The following is a 22330-nucleotide window of genomic DNA, read 5'->3' on the forward strand; positions in this document are numbered from 1 at the left end:
AAAAATTTTATCCAATTTCAAAGACAAGCTTGATTTCCTCCTTCTTCATAAACTTTATCTAAACTCTTAAGGCCACACTAATAACTCTATTCCACCTAAAGCTGTAATGTTTTCCAATATTCTCTTTCACGTTCACTCATTTAACAAGTTTATTGTGAGTTCCTGTTATGAGGCAGGTTCCGTGCAAGGGGCTGATGTAATTACAAAGAAAAATAATCCATGATCCCTATCCTTTGAGAGAGTAATTTAGTCAAGTAGACAGAGAGGAGGACAAGTAATTACAATTTGGTGTGATTTGGGCTGTACGACGGGTGAGTGCAAGAGCTATGAGAACAAAGATAAAGTGACTGTCTGGAGAAGAAAGGAAAAGTCTTCTCTTCAACAAATGGTACTGGAACAACTAGACATGCAAAACAACAAATGCAAAACAAAACAAAACAACTAATGTAGACGGACTTTACACTCTTCACGAAAATAATTCCAAATGGATCATAGACCTAAATGTAAAATATAAAACTATAAAACTCTTAGAAGATAACATGGAAGAAAACCTAGATGACCTCGGATATGATGATACCATTTTAGATACAAAACCAAAGACATGATCCCTGAAAGAAATAATGCATAGCTAGACTTCATTAAAATTCTGCTCTGGAAATAGACAATATCAAGAGAATTAGAAGGCAAGGCATAGACTGGGAGGAAATATTTTCAAAAGACATATCTGATAAAGACCTGTTATCCAAAATAAAGAACTCGTGAAACTCAATATAAGAAATCCAATTAAAAATGGTATGTGATCACTTAACAAATACCTTTTCAGAGAAGATCTACAGATGGCAAATAAGTATATGAAAAATGCTCCACATCATATGCCATCAGGGAAATGCAAATTAAAACAACAGTGATGTACCATTACACATCTGTTAGCATGGCCAAAATCTGGAACACTGACAACAGTATGCTGGTGAGGATTGTGGAGCAACAGGAATTCTCATTCGTTGCTGGTGAAAATGCAAAATGGTACAGCTACTTTGGAAGACTGTTTGGGAGTTTCTTACAAGACTAAACATAATCTTACCATATGATCCAGAAATTGTGCTCCTTGGTATTTACCCAAAGAAATTGAAAACCTATGCCCACACAAAAACTTGCATGTGGTTGTTCATAGCAGCTTTATAAATAATTGCCCAAAATTGGAAGCAACCAAGATGTCCTTCAGCAGGTGAATGGATAAAAAAACTGTGGTACATCCAAACAACGGAATATTATTCATCATTAAAAGTAAATGAGTTATAAAGCTATGAAAAAGATATAGAGGAATCTCAAATTGATATTGCTCAGTAAAAGAAACCAATCTGGAAAGCCTATATACTGTGTGATCCCAACTATATGACATTCTGGAGAAGACAAAGCTTTGGAAACAACAAAAACACTAATAAAAAGATCTGTGGTTGCTGGCAAGGGGGCAAGAGTAAGGGAGAGATGAATAGGCAGATCACAGAGGATTTTTAGGCAGTGAAAATGTTCTGTATATTACTATAATGCTGTATAAATGTCATTGCACATTTTTTCAACCCATAAAATGTACAATATCAAGAGTGAACCCTAAGGTAAACTGTAGACTTTGGGTGATTATGATGTGCCAATGTAGGTTGATCCTTAGTAAAAAATGTACCATTCTGGTGAGTGATGCTGATAATGGGGGAGACTATGCATGTGTGGGGGCCGGGGATATGGGAAATCTCTGTTCCTCCCTCTTAATTTTGTTGTAAATCTAAAATTGCTCTAAAAATAGACTTTAAAAAGTGGTATGTGACCTGATTCCTGAAAAATGAATAGAAGAAAAGGGAGAAAACTCTGCATGCAAAGGCACAGGTCATGGAAATGGGAGAGTGTATTCAAGACCTATTAGGGTGTTGGTTGTGTTCAGAGAAATTGGTACCTGAAAGGACTGTCAAAGAACATAAAGGATAAGTCAGAGTTGCTCTTACGTCCCTATTCTTATCCTACCCAACTAACTACAAACTCTTTGATGACTGGAACTATACTTTATTCATTTTATATCCACTATACTTTGGATAGTGCTATATCCATATACTTTGTATATATGCATGTGTAGGCACTGACACACACACACACACACACACGCACAAATGACTCAATTAGTCATTCAACTTGGGGTTGTCTTCTCAAAGTCACAGTTTTTTCTTTTCAATGATATATGTGAATTTAGAAATTCTATAATAATGTGCATCTTTTCTTATTGCAGAAAAAATAAAGGGAATAAAAAATCACCTATAATCCTAGTACTATACCTGGTGACTCTCTCACACACACAAACAAGTATAATTTTGCTTTCAAACCTGCTTTCTTCTTTCCCTTCTTCACATGTCATTTTAATCAACCTCACTGTGAATTTTTAATAACTGTCGTCTCTGTAACCATACATCTATACATGTTTTGATGTTGGAAACTGATGTATCCACCTCAACTGCAAGCACTCCTGGCTAAATCACCATCATCTCTCAGCTGGGATGCTATAACCCCACCTTACTTCCATCACTGTTCCCCCACTCTCATGCACAGAGTGATCTTTTGCAAACAGAAATCTGTTGAAAACCCTTTAAACTTAGAATAAAATCCAGACTCCCCAGCATAGGCCCCCTGTAATGGTGTGCTTGCTCACCTCTCTGTCTCCTCTCATTTCGGCCATCCTGGTGTTCAGTCTCTGTGTTCCTGCCACACAGGCTACGTGTCAGTTTCTCAAACACACCAAGCTCTTTCCCACCTCAGGGCCCTCATAGAGGCACCTCTCTGCCTGGAATGCCTCTTTCTCCCACTCCTCCCTCGGCTGACTTCTCATCTTTCAGTTCTTGCCTTTAAAACCTTCTGAGAGGTTGCCTCCCTGATCACCCCAAGCAGCTCCTCTTCCACTACCTAATGACCTACTCAATGACAACTTGTAAATAGTTATTTACTTGTTGGTTTACTATTGATTTCCTGACTCTTCCACTAGATGACTACAAGCTTTGCAAGGGTGGGAATTCTGCCTGTTTCATTCATCAAGGAATATCCAGACTTAGTACAGGATCTGGCATATGATAGGCTCTCAAAATGCAGAGTACACTGGAGATGTTAAGGGAAGATTTAAGGCAGTGGTTCTCAAATGTGGTACTAGTACCAGCAGCATCAACACCACCTGAGAACTTGTTAGAAACACAAATTCTCCGGTCTCAACTGGAATTATTGTTATCAGAAACTCTGGGATTAGAGCTCTGTCATCTGTTTTATAACTAGCCCTACAGGTGATTTTGATGTTCCCAGTTTGACAACCACTGTTGTAAGGTATCTGTTTAGAAAAAGAAACATACATATTTTGTCTAAAACTTCCCACAGTTAAAATTTCTTGGGATGTGAAATTTGAACCTTAAATATCACCAAATGTCATCTCTCATTTATTGAGAAAAAAATGCCCACAGATAATTTTTAACAATATTGTAACCTGACAATTAGTTAAGTTTTGCTTATAATTTTGCTTTTAAGATAATAAAATACACATACTTCTTATGAATATCAAGTAAAATTACACAGCATATACTCTTCCCTGAAAAGAGTCCTCAAATGTAAAGCTACTTTCCTACTGGTGGCTGAGTATTAATTCAGTTAAAATCAGGTATAATTATGGAAAAGTACATTTCCTACTTCTCTCAAGATGGTTCAAACAATGAATTGTTCTGAATGATGTATCAAACACTTGGTCTTCGAGGTGAATTTTTCCATTAGTGACTTCAGTTATTTTATTTAAGGGGAATCAGTTTTTCACATTTGGAGAGTCCTATGGAATGGAGCCGGTTCATTGAGCAGCACAGTATCAATGGAATTGCAAAGAAGATAGAAAATTAATCATTGAAGGTGAGACTTCAGATTGGATCCAAAACACCTGAGTTACCTGACCTGCATAATTGGATAATTGTGACCCTCAATACCACAGAATAAGACATATACCCACAGAAAGAATACAAATTATGAAGCAGGTATAAATATTCTTTTTAAAAGTTAAAAAGGAACCAAAGGGAAGAGAGAAACAAAATGCTGATTGAATTTCTATAATGCAACAGGCATTAAACTAAGAGCTGTTTTTTAGACTATCTTACATTATTCTCTCTCTACCCATTTTTATTTGCTTAAAATCAAAGTTTTTCTGTTTTTTCTAATGAAAACCAAAAGCCAAGCCTTTCTAAGTAGAATAGTCTATGATGGAGCAGACTGTGGTTTTCTATTGGGTTCTCAATGAAATAAATACTTTTTTAATATGTGAGCTTTAAATATAATCTTAGTGAAAGTAATTTACCGAGGATACATTTGAGTATACTTTCCTGCTCACTGATTTTTATATTTTAAATACTATATGATGAATATTTTAAGTACTTATTTTTCTCAAAGAAGAGAACACTTATTTCCGTATCAGTGATTATCTATTTTAGGTGATCTAACCTTGAATGCAGATTTAGAAGCTGAACCTCTGTTCTCCAAAGGGAAGCAGTTGACATTTTTAAAAGAAATGAAAATAAAGCCTTCAGAATGGGACAAATTAATTAATTTTATCACCTTTAAAAGCATAAGAAAATAAAGATGGCAGGTTGAAAAACATTTTGTTCCCTAGTTTAAATCACAATAAATTTCATAGTTGTGTCACTTATTTATTTTAACATTTAATGTTATAAGATATGTTTGTGTAAATTCAGATTTTTTTCTCAGATATTCTACTTTGACTGAAATTATTTACTAAAGCATCTTGTATAATAATTTCTTAAGAACATCTTAAAAAGACATACTTTTACAAGTGATTATATTTCATGTATTTTTGAATCAACAACAAATTTTAGAGTAGAACTGGTAAATACCTATTTCATTGAAACCAAAAATCAAATGACTTAAAAATAGTCAAAACTTCAGAGAGGCAGCATCTGTTATGTGAGATAAACACTGATGCTTAAAATATAACAATTTAGATCATATATTTCTTATTTTTAAAAATACATTTCTAGTATTTTGAAAAAACAGATACACTCATCTCCAATTCTGAAATCAATATCTATTATTCTTAGTTGGCTTCTTACATATTTTTAAGAAAACAGAAAAGTAAAAGAGAATTCCTAGATTGATATATTTATTTAAACATACCACAGTCAGAGCTCTGGGTTCAGCTGCATTTGGAATCCTTCATTGCTGACAACAGAGTTTCAAATGACAATCTTCTTTGACACACTCTTCAGCATGACAACAGAAAGTTCTCTCTTCCACCACCTGCTTTTCCCATTAGCTAGAGTGTTACATACTGAACGCTGCACAAAGCATTTGACTGGAAGGTTTTTAGACAACTCTTTAAATGCCTGAGTCTGAATAATAATTAAAAGAAAAAAAAAGATAACTCATCTCTTTATAAGAACTTCTGTATTGTTTTTTATTACTTTATTTTAAGTGGGGTGTTCATGGGGTCGGGTAGCGGGCTGCCTTTGTGTGCCCTTGTTTAACAGTGTCTATGTATGATTCACCGAAGTGGCATTTAGTCATATAATGTCAGTGACATTTTGATGATTTTACTGTCAATTTTTAATAATCTATTGCATATTCTTAGGTTATTTGAATTAGTTGGGCAGCTTAACATAAAAGGTGGGAGGTATGTTTCAGTCTGAATAATAGTGGTCTGACAAACAAAAAGTTTTTTATTGGTGAACCAGGTAATGTTTTTTTATAGAATGGGGTTTACTAGGATTGCCTATATATTTTTTCAGCTTTTCATGTAAATTGCCTCATTTTCTTTTTCACTAGAGAAAGGTACAATAGTAACATTTGTAATTTCTGAAAAATCCTACAACTGTTAAACTTGATATTGCATTATATTGGTTCTGGGCTGCATATAATGAAAGCAATAGAAGTAACTGCTATCTAAAAAGAAATAAATTAATAAATAAAATTGAAAAATTTTGCCCCTTTGTGGTTAACATTCACATGATGCAATGCAACAGAGGGTTACATTTATTTCTGTCAAGAAAACCTCCACAGGATAGCTTGTAATTGGGACTGACAAGACATTGAACTAAGAATCAGCCACTTAATGGATATGGCCTTGAATTAATCAGCATGCTAAAAACTGATTTTCCAGTTAGGCCCACATAACAGAACATTTTAACTTCACACAAGAGTTTGGAACCTTTAAACAACAAATGGTAGATTACTGTAATCCCTGTGTCTAAACTGCCTGTGGCATCAAAGGATTAATAAAATCATACAGGTCTCCATGACTGGGACCCTCATCTGGAATCTTGATTTTCATCTTGCAGAGAAGTCAACAGCCACAAAACAACTTTTTAAAAATCCACAAGCTTCAGAAGCTGTTTAATAAACACAACAGTGCTTTATTTGTGTTGATATTTCCCTTTGAAAATAGGGATAGTTGCTCAAAATAGTCATATTTTGATGGACTCATTTGGTGGGATTAAGAAGTCTGTAGGCCAATGTGAAAGGAGGCAAAGGACATGGGGAAGTGAAGGGCTATAAGCAACAGGGGAGGGATGAGTATTTCACAATTGATTAGGATTTGAGCACAGGAACCTCAATTTCATACTTTCTTCTTAAACATAAAACATTGAGGAAAGCACGATATTCATGGCCCCTAGTGAACATGAGAATTCCTGAGGGATGCAAACATGTTCTCTAACTACCTGATGTGCTTGTCTCATGGCCTCTACAGGCCCTTTTGTGCACCTCCAATATACTTGGCATAGCGCAGTGCTTAACAGTGTGGTAGCCTCTATATACTTCCTGCCTACTGCTTACCTAGCTGTATGAGAACAGGGATACTTAGCCATTCCAAGCCTCCACTTCCTCACCTATGAAAAGGGGATAAAAATATACCCTACTTTGTAGAGATGTGAGTATAAATGAATACAGGTCATCAATCAAATCCCTGAAGGGTCCTTAATAAATGTTAGTGGTTGTAATTATTTAATATTATCATTATTATTAATGTTCCAACTCCCAATCCAGTGTTCCTTCTGCTACATACACAAACTGGAGAGCCTTGAGGTAGGAGATTAATGAAGTAGATTTGACTTCTACTATGTTCAAATAACATTAGTTTTGATCTGATTCCACTGGCTGCCTTCATTTCTCAGCAGGTAGAGAACTGATTTGATGTGAGCCTATCACTGACTGAATGTATAAATGTCAAGTAGAACAATTATCTGCACCATTTAACTGGTGTGCCCACACATTAATTTACTGAATTTACTTTCATATCTCATAAACATATGTAAAATTTCTGCAGACAAGTTACTGCAGCTCTCATTTTAGAGCTAAAATCCTCCAGGGAAGCTTAGGAGATCTCGCAAGATGAGCTAAATACTCACGGGGAAAACCAGAAAGCTGGTGATTCAGGAAGCCTGTTCTGTGTCTAATTACCAAGACATTAGTTCCAGGAGACAGAAAACATCTATGGCATCTTGTTTGTTTTCTGGTATTGGTTATGAAATAAGACTTCCTATATAGGTACATTTTTTCCTATATAGTCTTTGAGGGAACAAAGACATGGATCCCGACAAATCCATCCCTCACCTAAATCTACTCTCATAATTAACGTCTCCATGTCTTGATTTCCTAGCCTCCTGCTCTAGACATAGTTGTAGGGGCTTTTGTGGAGGAGGGGAGTAGAGTTCTTTTTTTTCCTGATTTACAAGGGTAGTTCCTACACTGTGTAGCAGATGCAGTTGAAAATATTTAGTTTACTGATTATTGTGGAATATCAAGGAGTATACACATTCTCCCTTGTGGCTACTTTTGCTAGAAATATTATTTGTAACCAACTCCCTGTAGATTTTCACTTTTTTGATACAAGAGTAAATTACAACAGCTCAGCCCACTCCTGGATGCTGTGGGTTAGCCACACAATAATAAAATACAGAACTGCCTACTTCAGAGCAACATTTTAGGGGTTTTGAAAGATATGATTAATATATGTGAGTGTATTTCTTACAGTTAACTATTGAGCAGGAGTCAGAAAAGCATAGGAGTCAAAGAGACATGCTACAATCCAGCTCTGTTCCTGCCTAGCTCAGAGACTCTTTAAACCTTATTTTCTTCATTAGTAAAATGAGACTACCACTACTTACTTTCATTGAGTTATTATGAGAATTAAATTAGATAATGCATATGTATATATAAAGCTTCCGGTGTGTAAGTGATGAATACTTACTAGGGGAAAACCTAAAATGCTATTTAATGAAGGTTAACAGACTGAAAAGGTGAAGCCCTGAATTGTTCTTGTCTCACCAGTGTAGCAAAGTGGAAAAGCAGTTTTGGAAAACAGAACCATCTTATTTCAAATCCTGAATCAGCCATTTACCTGCTGTGTGAGATTTTAAAATGGGAATGATAATATTGTAATATTTACTTACGGCTTAAATTTAAGAATACATGAAGTAAACTTGATGTCATGTGAATTTGACCAATCGGTGTAATTTTTTGTATACAATTCTAATAATTTTATCTATGAAAAAGAGCTAGATTATTTTTATACAGTTGGTATCAAACAGCACATATTGTTTTTTTAAAACCACCTTCTTATTATATAATCATACACTGCGATCATTTCCCATCATCCTTAAATAATTTGGGGACTTATTTTTCAATATAGTATCACCTTGTTTAAAGGCATTAATACTTTTAATTTCCTCTTGATCATTTAAGTGCTTTATCTTCCCTCCCCCACAAGTCCCTCACAAATTACAGTGAGAGAAACATCTTTAAACACAATTATTTGGGCTAACATCTAGTTACATTCCCTGAATAGATTCCTAGAAGTGGGTCAAAAGGAAAGATTATTTTAAGGCTTTTAATCCTTATTGTTAAATTACTTTGCAGAAAATTTGGATCAATATACCTATCTACCAGCAAGAAATAAAAGCAACAGTTTATAGTGTCAATTCTGAGTTTTATTTAAAAAAAAATTATAATTTGGTTTAAAAGAAAGTTGCTTACATTTGTATTTCTGCAATTACTAGTACCGCTAATCATTTTACATGTTAAAATTATATTGCTTTTTAATGATTTTTTACTCGCATTCATCAATTATATTATTATGATGTCTTTGTAGAATAAGAACATTAACCATCCTTTGGTATATTCTTTTTTTAAATTTATTTATTTATTTATTTATTTATTTAATTTTGGCTGTGTTGGGTCTAAGTTGTGGCGAGCGGGGGCTACTCTTTGTTGTGGTGCGCAGGCTTCTCATTGCGGTGGCTTCTCTTGTTGCAGAGCATGGGCTCTAGGCGCGAGCCCTTCAGTAGTTGTGGCTCATGGGCTCTAGAGTGCAGGCTCAGTAGTTGTGGCGCACAGGCTTAGTTGTCCCGCGGCATGCGGGATCTTCCCAGACCAGGGTTTGAACCCGTGTCTCTCCCTTGGCAGGCGGATTCTCAACTACTGCGCCACCAGGGAAGCCCTCCTTTGGTATATTCTAGTATGCCAGCTCATCATCACATCTTAAGTTTATCTCTTACTTCTTAATTTTATTGTAATTTTGATACTGGTTAGTATCTAAATAGCTCTATCAAGATTTCCATGATTAATTTTATTGTTGGTGTAGAAAAGCCATTTAGAAATAACATTCTTCTAGCCTGTGATTAGGAAAAAATGCTAATTTTATTTTTACATATTAATTTTTAATTGATTAACTATCTTCAGTTCATTTTGGTGTAAGATGTGAGGTAGGCATCTGAAAACATTTTAACCCCTACCAAATTATTGATCAGTTATTGTGAGAACATTTGCACATTATTTTTAAGATCAGTATTTCTTTACAATTTGAAATTCTACTTTTATCATAATACACACACGCACACACATTTGGGTTTAAGCAATCCATAGATAATGTGGAGCGATTCTGGAAAATCTTATGCTAAATCTTTGGGAAAACACACACTAGCAATTAGTGTAGAACATTTTCTAGGGAGGGCTTCTGATCATCAAGGTAGGCAATTAAATGGTACCAGGGAGGGAGTTGCCTCCTATGGCTACAGGGAAGATAATGCCTTCCTCAGTATCAAAGATTTTGTAGACGAGACCAGGTATCCTTTTGGCTGGTTAAAAAGGAGTCTTCTTACTACTAGGCAAGAAGATAAATTTAAAACACTGGCTAAAAAGATTAAGAAAACAAGATGATTTGCTGGATGTCCCATGTTTATATAAAAATTAAATATTTAGGGTACCATTTCCCACAATGAAATTATCAAATATAAAGAAAGTATTATTTCAGGTCCTAAGTTAGGGAGATATTAACATTTTCTTTAGAAACTATCTCAATAAATGCAAATAAATAGGATTTAATTTCATGTATAATTTTGTCAATTGAAGCAGCCACATAGGGCCAAGTTTAGTCATTTATCTTGTAGTTTAAGTTAACGTTATCTTACATTTGCTGGGAAAAAGTATGCAAGTTCAGAATATCGTATCTGTACGTGATTTGGAGGCAAAGAACCACTGAGCCAAATTAAACAGTTGCCAATGCCCATGTGAAAGGTGCATTGTAGAAGACTACAGAGGCCATCTCCCTGCACCTTTGCCATCACATGATCTGTGTATCCATTCTTAAGAGAAAATTATTCCTGTTACCAGTTTAGTTAAAGATGAACACCATCTACCAATGCCAGTTGACACAGTCAAACTGAATAGCCTTGTGATTTAAATTTAATGAACTGCTAAAATATTCATATCAAGATTTTCCTGGTCTATGACCTCTTTCCTGTCTGATTTGATACCCACTGTCTTTTAAGAGGAGAAGTCACTGTAATTTGGAGTACAGATTTATATTCCCAGACATTATTAGCAACATCTGTAGTTATTTTTGGCATCCTGAGGGACAGTAGCAGCAGCAAACTCTTCATTAATGTCTATTACACAAGCCGTGGATTTTGCTTCACAGCTTTGCTCCTTTTAACCTAGATTAATTATAGACATTCCCTGTCCACATCTGGAGGCCTCAGCTGGTATGTAGGACATGACTCCTTGATGGAGAGAGGGATTTTGTTTCTCAGTACCATCCAGTTGGTTATAGGACCTTATCTTCAAGTGTTATTTACAGTGCTATCTATACTAATGAGAAGTCAGCCCAGGAGCTCCAGTCTATGAATTCATAGAATTGTTCCTTTTCTCATGTTACATTATACATTTGCTCCCTCAGTTTTCTTGTCCACACATGTGTTACAGAACGTTTTTGTCAAAATGCTAGAAAGGAAATAAACTTGCCTTTAAAAAAGTTAGTTCTTCACCAATTTTAATGGGTGTTTGGGACACTGCTAATGATACACATATGGTTCAACTGAAGGTAATCTTGGAATTCTGCACTTATTTAAAGGTATAAAAAACTACTTTTGTAAATAGAGTTTAAAAAAAGATAATTTCAGAAAGTGTTAGATGCCTAGATTTTATGCAATTTAGGTTATGACATTTAAAATATACTTGGGATCTACAGAGTTAAATGGATAATATGAGTATCTGTGGAAAACTCAGGGACAATTTTGCAATTCTTCCCATTCTTGTGATGAAGAATTCACTATATATTAACAATCATTGGTATCAGCAAATATGATATCCTCTAACATTTATGGCTGTCTCCATTATCTATTGCTGAGAAATAAACCATCCCCAAATAATTTTTATTTAGCTCATGATTCTGTGAATAGGTTGGGTCCAGTTGTGCATTTCTTCTGGTCTCAGCTAGACCTTCTTATGGGTCTGAGTTTCCTTGTCTTTGCCACTGGATTTTCTCACATCTCTGTCTCACCTGGGGCAACTGGACTCACTAGGCTCTGGTCCACATGGCCTTATCTTCCTGCAGGATAGCTCTGACTTATTCAAATGGTAGAGGAAGAGTCCCAAGAGGAATAATGGGAATACAAGGTCTTTCGAGTTCAAGGTTCAGCACTGGCACATTGTCACTTCTTCAGCCATCTATTGGTCAAAGCAAGGCCCAAGGCCAGTCTAACAGAGTCAACCTCTTGAATGGGAGGACCTGCGAAGTCTCATTGAAAACAAAGTAGGTATAGGGAAGAGAGAAGGGCTGTGGCCAATTTTTCTATCTACTGCAATGCCCATGAGATATTTAAATATGGTTTTTACTATAAAGCTTGAGGCTAGATAAATCTAGACTTACCCCATATTTAGTATCATCTCTAATTTCTAGAGCCTCTTAGCTTTTTCCATGTATACGTATGCACACCTCCTGAACTGTATTACATGGAAATCAAGACCTGTCCGTGTTTGCCATCTTTCTCTGTTCTCTGTCCTATAGCGTCAAACTTTACTCACAGTGGGTTCCAAATAAATGAAATATGTCCTATTAATTTATCAATATCACTTCATCATATTAGATATCAGTATCACAGATGAGTTTAATCTCTAAAACATTAAAGAATTTTAGTATAAATGATATGTGCTAAAAGTTAATGATTTGAAGCAAAATATTCTAAAGACAATTCATTGTTCTGAGGTCACTTTTAGAGCAAACTATAGTGTCTTATAAATATATTTGGCTTATAAAATTATCATAAGCAGCGGATATATGATCAAAATAAAATTCACCACACTGATTCGAGATCATTCAGGAAATGTTTGGACAATGACTGACAAACCAAGTTCTCAAGCAGATGTAAAGTCTATCTACACAATGCCCAGTACTCTAGTCAGATGCATTTCTATATTTGTTTGTTTATACTGTTGATAAATTCAACAGAGTTTCTTCATAATTTCAATGTAAGATACTACTTTGATAGATATGGAGTTACCTCCTAGAACCTAGTTTATAGCTGATGGCAAATCTTGTTAGAAAGCTGTATTTGTTTTCTGTAATCCAAAACTTGCATTACTTACAATGTAGTTTACATTAGGAGTCATTTTCCTCTGTGAGTCTTTGCTCCCTTCCTGTTGACTCTTTATAAAATTGCTTTGTCATCTCTAAAAGGTCATCTCTACAATGTAACCGAGTAACTATTGTGAAGAAATAAAATATCAGTTACATTGTATAATATGCATGGGACAGGTTGCAACCAGTACAATTATACCAAGCAAATAATGTGAGGCACAGATCATTAGCTATACAATTAGATACATACAGATTAATACATGCTAATTTAAACCATATGAAAGTTGCCATTTTGTAGGTCACAAGTGAATGAATATTGTCAATTTCATAAGACAAACCTTAAAATACACACACACATAAATGTGTATACACATATATATATGCGTATCATTTAATGATGGGATGGAATGAGGAAGGTCAGCAAAGTTATAAATTGAAGGTTATCCAGATACTAGGTCAAACAATAGATATATAGGTCATTGCTTTTTTGAGGTTCTCGCTGATAAATGTACACAAAGACTATATCTAAGAAGATTATTTTGCCCTTCATTTATAGATAAGCTTTGCAAGCAAGTAGCCTAGTTAAATGGATTTTAAATATCTTTTTTTTTTTTGGAATAGAACTATTTATGCAAATTGGATTTGTGCAGCACCCTAACCTATGAAATGGATAAAAGTGGACACATTTACATAGATGCTAAAAGAGTGAATCCAAAAACATCTAGGTGATGCATTACATTTTCGAATTTGAATAGAAGTGCAGTAAGACTAACAGGACATTAGGCTAGGATTTCTTGGATTGAACAGCTGTGGTATGTTACCCTCATCACACATTATTCTCTTATTTTTCTGTCAAAAACAAAACATGCATACAGGTTTAACTATTTCCTCTTAACTTTACTATTCTAAAGTTCAAGTCTAGTCAAAGCGAGATTTGGGAAATGGCTACTGTTGAGCAGAAATGAAGTGGCGGGTATCATTGGTGGCATGTGCTAAATTTTAGAGAAGCTGATAACACAAATTTTATTTAATCTTAGTTCATTTTCTAATTATTTGAAACATATCGTGTTTGTCTTCCCATTCACTGGTGCAATAAGTACCTTAAGGAACAACATCTGCTTTTTCTCAACTTTTCTTATAATTTGTCTCAGGCTCAGTTCTCTTGAAACAATGCTTTACAGATAGTAGAGACTCTCCTATGCCAATCAGACAGACATAGGGAGGCAGATGAAGTAAACAGAGAGAGAGAAACTCCTGATTTGTGAAGATAACCTAAGTATTATCAGCATAAAATTGTAAACCCCCTTTAACAAAACAAAACCAAAGAGGAATGAATAAATCTCGCACAAACATTTATTTCTGCATCTACTTACTACAGTTCAGAATCATTATGACAGTAATGTTTAAATTGTGCCATATTTCTTCACTAACACACTGATGGTGACTAATGAAGGGATTTGCAAAATTAATCCAGGTCAAACTAAATCAAACATCACAGGAAAAGATATTTTCAAGGAAGTGATTATTGGCTATTGTCCATGCAGTGATAACCAAAAGCTAAGTCATTCCTTGGGTAAAACTGCACTTAATATCAAAATTTCTTTTACAAAGGCATTCCCACTTTAATCAATAAGAAGCAATTTTTAAAAGTGAGCTTGGACTGAGTCAGAATTTCTATTGGAAAGTATCAAAAGGGGATGGTATTCGCTGCTGGATGACCATATTCAGATGCTTTGAAGAATCCACAAAAGAATTTTAGGAATGGTGGGATTGCTGGAGCCATGGATTTTTAAAACTGAACCCCAACCCAGTGACTCATCTGCTGATGAACTATAGTTTCAATGAGGTGTTCTCAACCTCCAAGTTGTTATAAAAACCTTCCATATAGTTCAATATCTGTAAACCAATCAATGTGATATACCACATTAACAAACTGAAAAATAAAAATCATATGATCAGCTCCATAGATTCAGCGAAAGCTTTTGACAAAATTCAACATCCATTTACAATAAAAACTCCCACCAGGGACTTCCTGGTGGTGCAGTGGTTAAGAAGCCGCCTACCAATGCAGGGGACACGGGTTCGAGCCCTGATCTGGGAAGATCCCACATGCCGCAGAGCAACTAAGCCCGTGCGCCACAAGTACTGAGCCTGTGTTCTAGAGCCCAGGAGCCACAACTACTGAGCCCGCATGTCACAACTACTGAAGCCCGCATGCCTAGAGCCTGTGCTCCGCAACAAGAGAAGCCACTGCAATGGGAAGCCTGCGCACCACAACGAAGAGTAGCCCCCACTTGCCGCAACTAGAGAATGCCCGCACACAGCAATGAAGACCCAATGCAGCCAAAAATAAATAAATAAATAAATAAATAAATAAATAAATAAATAAATAAATACATCTATTTAAAAAATAAGAATAAAAAATAAAACCCCCCACCAAAATGGGTATAGAGGGAACATACTTCAATATATATGACAAACCTACAGCTAACATCATACTCAACAGTGAAAAGCTGAAAGCATTGATTCTAAGATCAGGGACAAGACAAGGCTGCTCATTCTCACCACTTTTATTCAACGTAGTATTGGAAGTCCTAGCCACAGCAATCAGACAATAAAAATAAATAAACGGAATCCAAATTGGAAAGGAAGAAGTAAAACTGCCAATATTTGCAGGTGCTATGATACTGTACACAGAAAATCCTAAAGATACCACCCAAAAAACTACTAGAACTCATCAATGAATTCTGAAAAGTTGCAGGATACAAAATTAATATATGAAAATATGTTGCATTTCTATACGCTAACAACAAACAACCAGAAAGAGAAATTTAAAAAAAAAATCACATTTACAACTGCATCAAAAAGAATAAAATACCTAGGCATAAATCTACCTAACAGTGTAGAAGGCTTATACTTGGAAAACTGACACTGATGAAAGTAATCAAAGGCCACACAAACAGAGGGAAAGATATACCATGCTCATGGATTGAAAGAATTAATATTGTTAAAATGACCATACTACCCGAGGCATTCTACGGATTCAATGCAATCCCTATCAAAATACCAATGGCATTTTTCACAGAACTAGAACAAATAATTCTAAAATCTGTATGGAAACATAAAAGACCCCAAATAGCTAAAAACAATCTTGAGAAAGAAGAGTAAAGCTGGAGTTATCATGCTATGTGATTTCAAACTATATTACAAAGCTAAAATAATCAAAACAGTATGGTACTGGCACAAAAACAGACACACAGATCAAAGGAACAGAATAGAGAGCCCAGTAATTAACCCACACTTGTGTGGGCAATGATTCTGTGACAAAGGATATAAAAATATACAATGGGAAAAGACAGTCTCTTCAATAAATGATGTTGGGAAAACTGGACAACTACATGCAAAAAAATCAAACTGGACTGCTTTCTCACACCATGCACAAAAATAAATTAAAATGAATTAAAGACTTAAATGTAAGACCTGAAGCCATGAAACTTCTAGGACAAAATATAGGCAGTATGCTCTTTGACATCAGTCTCAACAATATTTTCTGAATATGTCTCCTTAGGCAAGGGAAACAAAATAAAAAATAAACAAATGGGACTACATTATATTAAAAAGCTTTTGCGCAGTAAAAGAAACTATCAACAAAATAAAAAGGCCACCTACTGAATGAGAGAAGACATTTGCAAACAATATTTCCAATAAGTGGTTAATAGCCAAAATACACAAAGAACTCATATCAAAAAACCAAAAAAATCCTATTAAAAAATGGTCAGAGGATTTGAATAGACATTTTTCCAAAGAAGACATACAGATGGCCAATAGGTACAGGAAAAGATACTCAGCATCAGTAATTATTAGGGAAATGCAGATCAAAATGACAATGAGATATCACCTCACACATGTCAGAATGGCTGTTAGCAAAAAGACAACAAATAACAAGTGTTGGCAAGAATGTGGGGAAAAGGGGACACTTGTGCATTTTTACTGGAAATGTAAATTGGTGCAGCCACTATGGAAAAACAGTATGGAGACTCCTCAAAAAATTTAAAATCGAACTGCCATATGATACAGCAATACCACTCCTGGGTATTTGCCTGAAGAAAACAAAAACACTAATTAGAAAAGATACATGCACCCTTATGTTCGTTGCACCCTTATTTACAATAGCCAAGATGTGGAAGCAACCTACGTGCCCGTCAATAGATGAATGGATAATGAAGATGTGGTATATATATTATATGGAATACTACTTAGTCATAAGAAGAATGAAATCTTGCCATTTGTGACAACATGGATGGACCTAGAGGGTATTATGCTTAGTGAAATAAGTCAGACAGAGAAAGAAAAATACTGTATGATTTCACTTATATGTGGAATCTAAAAAACAAATGGACAAATATAAAACAGAAACAGAGTTATAGGTAGAACAAACAGGTGGTTGCCAGACAGGAAGGGGATGAGGGGAGGAAAGAAATAAGTGAGGGAGATTAAGAGGTACAAACTTCCAGTTGCAAAATAAATGAGTCATGGGTATGAAATATACAGTGTGGGGAATATAGTCAATAAGTATGTAATATCTTTATATGGTGACATATCATAACTAGACTTATCATGGTGATCATTTTGAAACGTATAAAAATACCAAATCACTGTTGTGTAATAGAAACCAACATCGTGTTGTAGGTCAGTCATACTTTAAAAACAAACAAACAAAGAATCTCATAGAAAAAGAGATCAGATTTATGGTTAATAGAGGTGGGGAGTGGGTGAGGGGGAATTGAATGAAGGCAGTTACAAGGTAAAAACTTCCAGTTATAAGATAATTAAGTACTAGGGATGTAAAGATAAAACATGATAACTGTGACGAACACTGCTGTATGCCGTATATGGAAGTTGTTAAGAGAATAAATTCTAAGAGTTCTTATTACAGGAAAAATATATTTTTTTTTCTCTTTGTTTGATTGTGCATCTATATGAGACAATGGATGTTCACTTAACTTATTCTGGTAATCATTTCATCATGTATGTAAGTCAAAAAATTATACTGTACACCTTAAACTTATAAAGTGCTGTGTCAATTATATCTCAATAAAACTGAAAGAAAAACAAAAAATTTTGTCAAGTAGACAACATGATTCTAATTCTACAGATGATGAAAACAAGGCTAAGTGAGTTTAATTAACCTGCCAAGTTACCACAGCTATAAGTACTGGAACTGTAATTCAAATCTTGGTTCACTTGATACTAAAATCCATGTTCTCATTAAAACATGGTGCCTTTCAAAAAACAAGAAACGTGAAGGAATAAGCCTCTAAAGAAAATATTACTGAATAATTTCATGTTTCAGAATGTTTGTAAAATTCTGTTTGATAGTATAAATGAATATGATGTCTACACATAATGTTTCAATTTTAAGTCCTTAAGATATATATTAACCTGTGTGGCCTCTTATTCTCTCCGGCACAATATCGATTAAAATTGAAAAGAACTGAATGGATTTAGAAGTTAGAGTCTTCAAATGACTTATTGATTGTTTAGTTTGCATTACCTTAGGCAATCTGGGCTTGGGTTCAGAATTATTTTGGGGGACAAAGTCTTTAATGAGGCGAGATCGGTCATAATTAGCATGTTCTGATTCATCCGTGTAATCCTTATCTTTTCCTAGGGCTAGAAAAGAGAAAGAGAAAATTACATCCATTTTTATCCTTCTTCCTTTTCTCTCTCTTTAAATATACTAAGCTCTCTTTTTTCATGTTTTCCCAAGGTAACCAGGTATAATTTTCATATGACCCATGCATCTAATAAATAAGCAAAAAAAGGTAGTAACAGGGAATCTTGCCTATTATTGGATTAATGTCAACACTCCAGTAACTTGCAAAAAAATTAAATGCATCTCTGTTATTTAATGTACTTAAACTTTTTGAAAACAAAATTAGTCATGCAAACGCCATTGGACACATCATTTCTTTTGAACTTGAAGATCGAGATATTTGCAAGAATTCAATAGAATTTTGCTTTTTTTAAAGCAAATTTTAAGCACTTATTTGTTTAATTAAAAATAACTATTGATTTTGGTCATTTATTTTTAAAAAATTTGCAGTTTTATAAATGTGAATTTGAAGAGAGTAAGAAGTCTGAGAAATCATAGAAGAAAAGCTAACAAACTTTACAAGAAAGATTTAAAAAATATTAGGAGATTGAAATGAAACCACAACAGCAAAAAAGGAGGAAGAACATTGAAATATGGCAGTTACCACTGGAATAATCAGAAAGGGTAAACCACAAACATAAATCACATGTAAGAACTTATATGAATAATGAGCAAGCTATAATCAATGTAAAAGAGTATAAAATAGGAAATATCCATGGTGGTTGGGATTTGTGTTCCAGGTGATACAAGTATCTCTTCAAATTCAAAAAGATTCCTAAATATTTAGTCTTTTCAAATAAATTAAAATGTTTTGGAATTATTGTATTCAATGTGTTGATACTTATCAACAACGAATTTTGACATAGACAACTATATATAGTGTTTTCAAGAGTTCAGTTGTGTGACTTAGCATTGTAACAAAATAAAATAATTTTGTTTACACTACATGCATTAGTTTCTTTTATTAGTAATGCTTAAAATCTGCTATAACATATGGAATGTGATGCACAGCTAGCAGTATCAGGTTATTAGCAGTGGTATGAACTAAGGATGAACAGATCACAGTATATCTTAGGATGTAATTAATTAACAATTATGTTAAAATGCTCTAGGCATTTGAATTATACCTACAGCTATTAATAATAATAGCTATCACTGATTAATGGTTAACATTTGTTGAGCACATACTAAGAGCCAGAAACTTTACATATATAATTTCCTTTAATCCTTATAACAACTCTATGAAGTGTGTACGATTTTTACCTAAACTTAATAAATAAACTAAGGCATATGGAAATTAAGTAGCATGGCAAAATCACTAAACCAGTAGGGGGTGCATCAAAAACATCCAGATTGACTCTGAAGCTGATGTTTGTGAATATATCAATACTATAATGTTTCCCTAGATTTAGGTAAATTACATTTCATTTATTTAACAATTATTTATTAAACACCTATGATATGCCAGATATTCTTTTAGGACATATAGCAAGAAACAGAACCCTGCCTTCATGGAAGATTCAAGTAAGAGAAGAAAAAACAATAAGCAACAACAAAAAATACATAAAATATTAGGTATGCTTTGTGGTCGGTGCATTGGAGAAAAATACAGTAAGGAGGAAAGATGCAGGTGTACAAGGTGGAGAGGACAGATGTTATTTTAGTACAGAGGATTGCAGTAACATTTGAGCAAAGACCCGATGAGGTGAGGCAGTAAGTCACACAGGTAAAGTGGAGGAAGAATCATCTAGATGGAGAAAGTAAAAAGTGTAAACAGCAATAGGTAAACGGCATATGCTATTGATGAGAGTGCACTGGCCTGTGGGTCACAAGACCATCATTTCTCATCCTAAATCTGCCGTGTCCTAACCAAGTAATTTCCTTTCCCTGAGAGTCTATTTCTTCATCTGTAAAACAGAGATTTTTGAAGAAGTTCTCAAAGAGTCCTCAAACTCTAAAAGTTATTTGATTACTAATTTAATGTTTATAAAAGATAAAATTCAATTTATGTTAATTAATGCATTTCATTTCCCATGGAACACAGTAAATAAAATTTATAGAAGTTTTTCACTCATTTAAATCTTATTCCACTCACAATTTAATTTTATGCAGAGGTTTTTAAGTTTTGTTTAGTTTGACTTTCTTTCTTTTCTTTGTCTTTAATTCTTATGACACAGACATTCCTGGAATAAGAACATACCTACATCATCTTGCCGGAAGAAAGCTCAGTTTTTAAAGACGTGCCAAAAGCCACAAATTTCACAAAAACTTTTCAAATCTTCTTCTGTTCCTTCTTGCCTCAAGGCCCCAACTAGAACTGCTCATTTTTCTCTTCCAAATTGCCTCATATTTTTCCCCTTCCCCCCCCCTTCTCTTTTCTTTTCCCTTCCTTCCTCCCTTGTCCTCTCTCTTCATCTTTTCCTTCCTTGCTTTTTTTCTTTTTATGGCTCCTTTTATTTTTCTGAATTTAGAAAAAATTCTCCTAGGGCCATGTTCTCTTAATTATTTGTATTTTAATTTACTACAGAGTCCAGTACAGCTTGATCATTAGTAGATGAGTTAATTAAAAGAAGAAGGAAAAAATGTACTTATTTTGGAAAATCTTGATCCTAAATGATATAATTTTAAATTCCCTTTTATTGTTAGGAATGTAGATATGTTTATCTTTCTTATTGTCATTTTCCTTGACATTACACAAAAGGATTCTTCTGTTATATAAAATAGCTTTCTTTTTTTTTTTTTTACTACTATCAAGATTGCAAACTCCTGTCCTCATAATGTAAATGGTACCACTGTCTTTCACAATGTTCCTCAGCTTAGAAACTAGAAATCTCTATCCTTAGTGACATAGCATATATTATTCCTGAATATAAAAAGGTCTTAAAGTTGTTTGTGTTCTTTTTTAAAATACTTGATTTTTTTCTCACACTAACTATACTCAGTATTACTTACAGCTAATGTTTTTTAACATGGATAGCTAATAATTACTTAATGTATCAGGTATCCTTCATTCATTAAATTAATATATTGAGTTATGCCATGCAGTGTATCGGAAACTACTCCAGGTTGAGGATACAGTAGGAACCACAATGAACAAAAATCTTTACCCTCATGAAGTCAACAGTGATGAAATTAAGGAAAGAACAAATATACCACTTACATATTAGAAGGTCATGTCATCAATAAAGAAATATAAAGAAGGGCAGGGAGATAAAGAGTATGGGGAGGGCAGAAATTTGCAATTTTAAATAAAATTGTTTAAGAATGGCTTCCCTGAGGTAACACTGGAGCAAAAATGCCAATTGGTAATATCATCAGAGGCAAAGGGTACAACAAATGCAAAGGCCTTGAGGTGGGAGCATGCTTTCCCTGTCTGTTCACAGACAAGGAGATCAGTGTGGCAGTGAGGAGTGAGCAAGGGTGAGAGTGGTAGAATATCCTGTAGAGTGGTAATGGAGCAAGCGGGAGCACATCAGGATTGGGGCCATTAGAAAGATTTTGGTTTTCATCCTGAGTTAAACAGAGTGCCACTGGATGAATTTGAGCAGAGGATGACATCATCTCTCTTAGATTTTAACAAAATTACTCTGATTGCTGAGATGAAGATAGGTTGAAGGGGCCAACGGCAAAGGCAAAGAGACTAGTCAGGAGCTATTGCAACAATCAGGGAGAGAGGATGTGGTTTGCATCAGGGTGGTAGCAAGACTGAGAAATGATCAGATTGAGAATATATTTTTAAGGGAAAACTAACA

General features: G+C 34.5%; 1 protein-coding gene across 2 annotated transcripts in view; it reads right to left on the reverse strand.

Moving 5' to 3' along the window:
- Positions 1–22330, reverse strand: part of ANO3 (anoctamin 3) — a 427831-nt gene that overhangs the window by 150251 nt on the left and 255250 nt on the right. For both annotated transcript variants that reach the window (XM_082342533.1, XM_082342534.1), the window contains exon 4: positions 18477–18595. In XM_082342533.1, coding sequence (XP_082198659.1) covers positions 18477–18595 — 119 coding nt within the window. The remainder of the gene's footprint in view (positions 1–18476; positions 18596–22330) is intronic.

The sequence above is a fragment of the Balaenoptera borealis genome, assembly GCF_965194805.1.
Source record: "Balaenoptera borealis genome assembly, chromosome: 11".
NCBI classification, from domain to species: domain Eukaryota; kingdom Metazoa; phylum Chordata; class Mammalia; order Artiodactyla; family Balaenopteridae; genus Balaenoptera; species Balaenoptera borealis.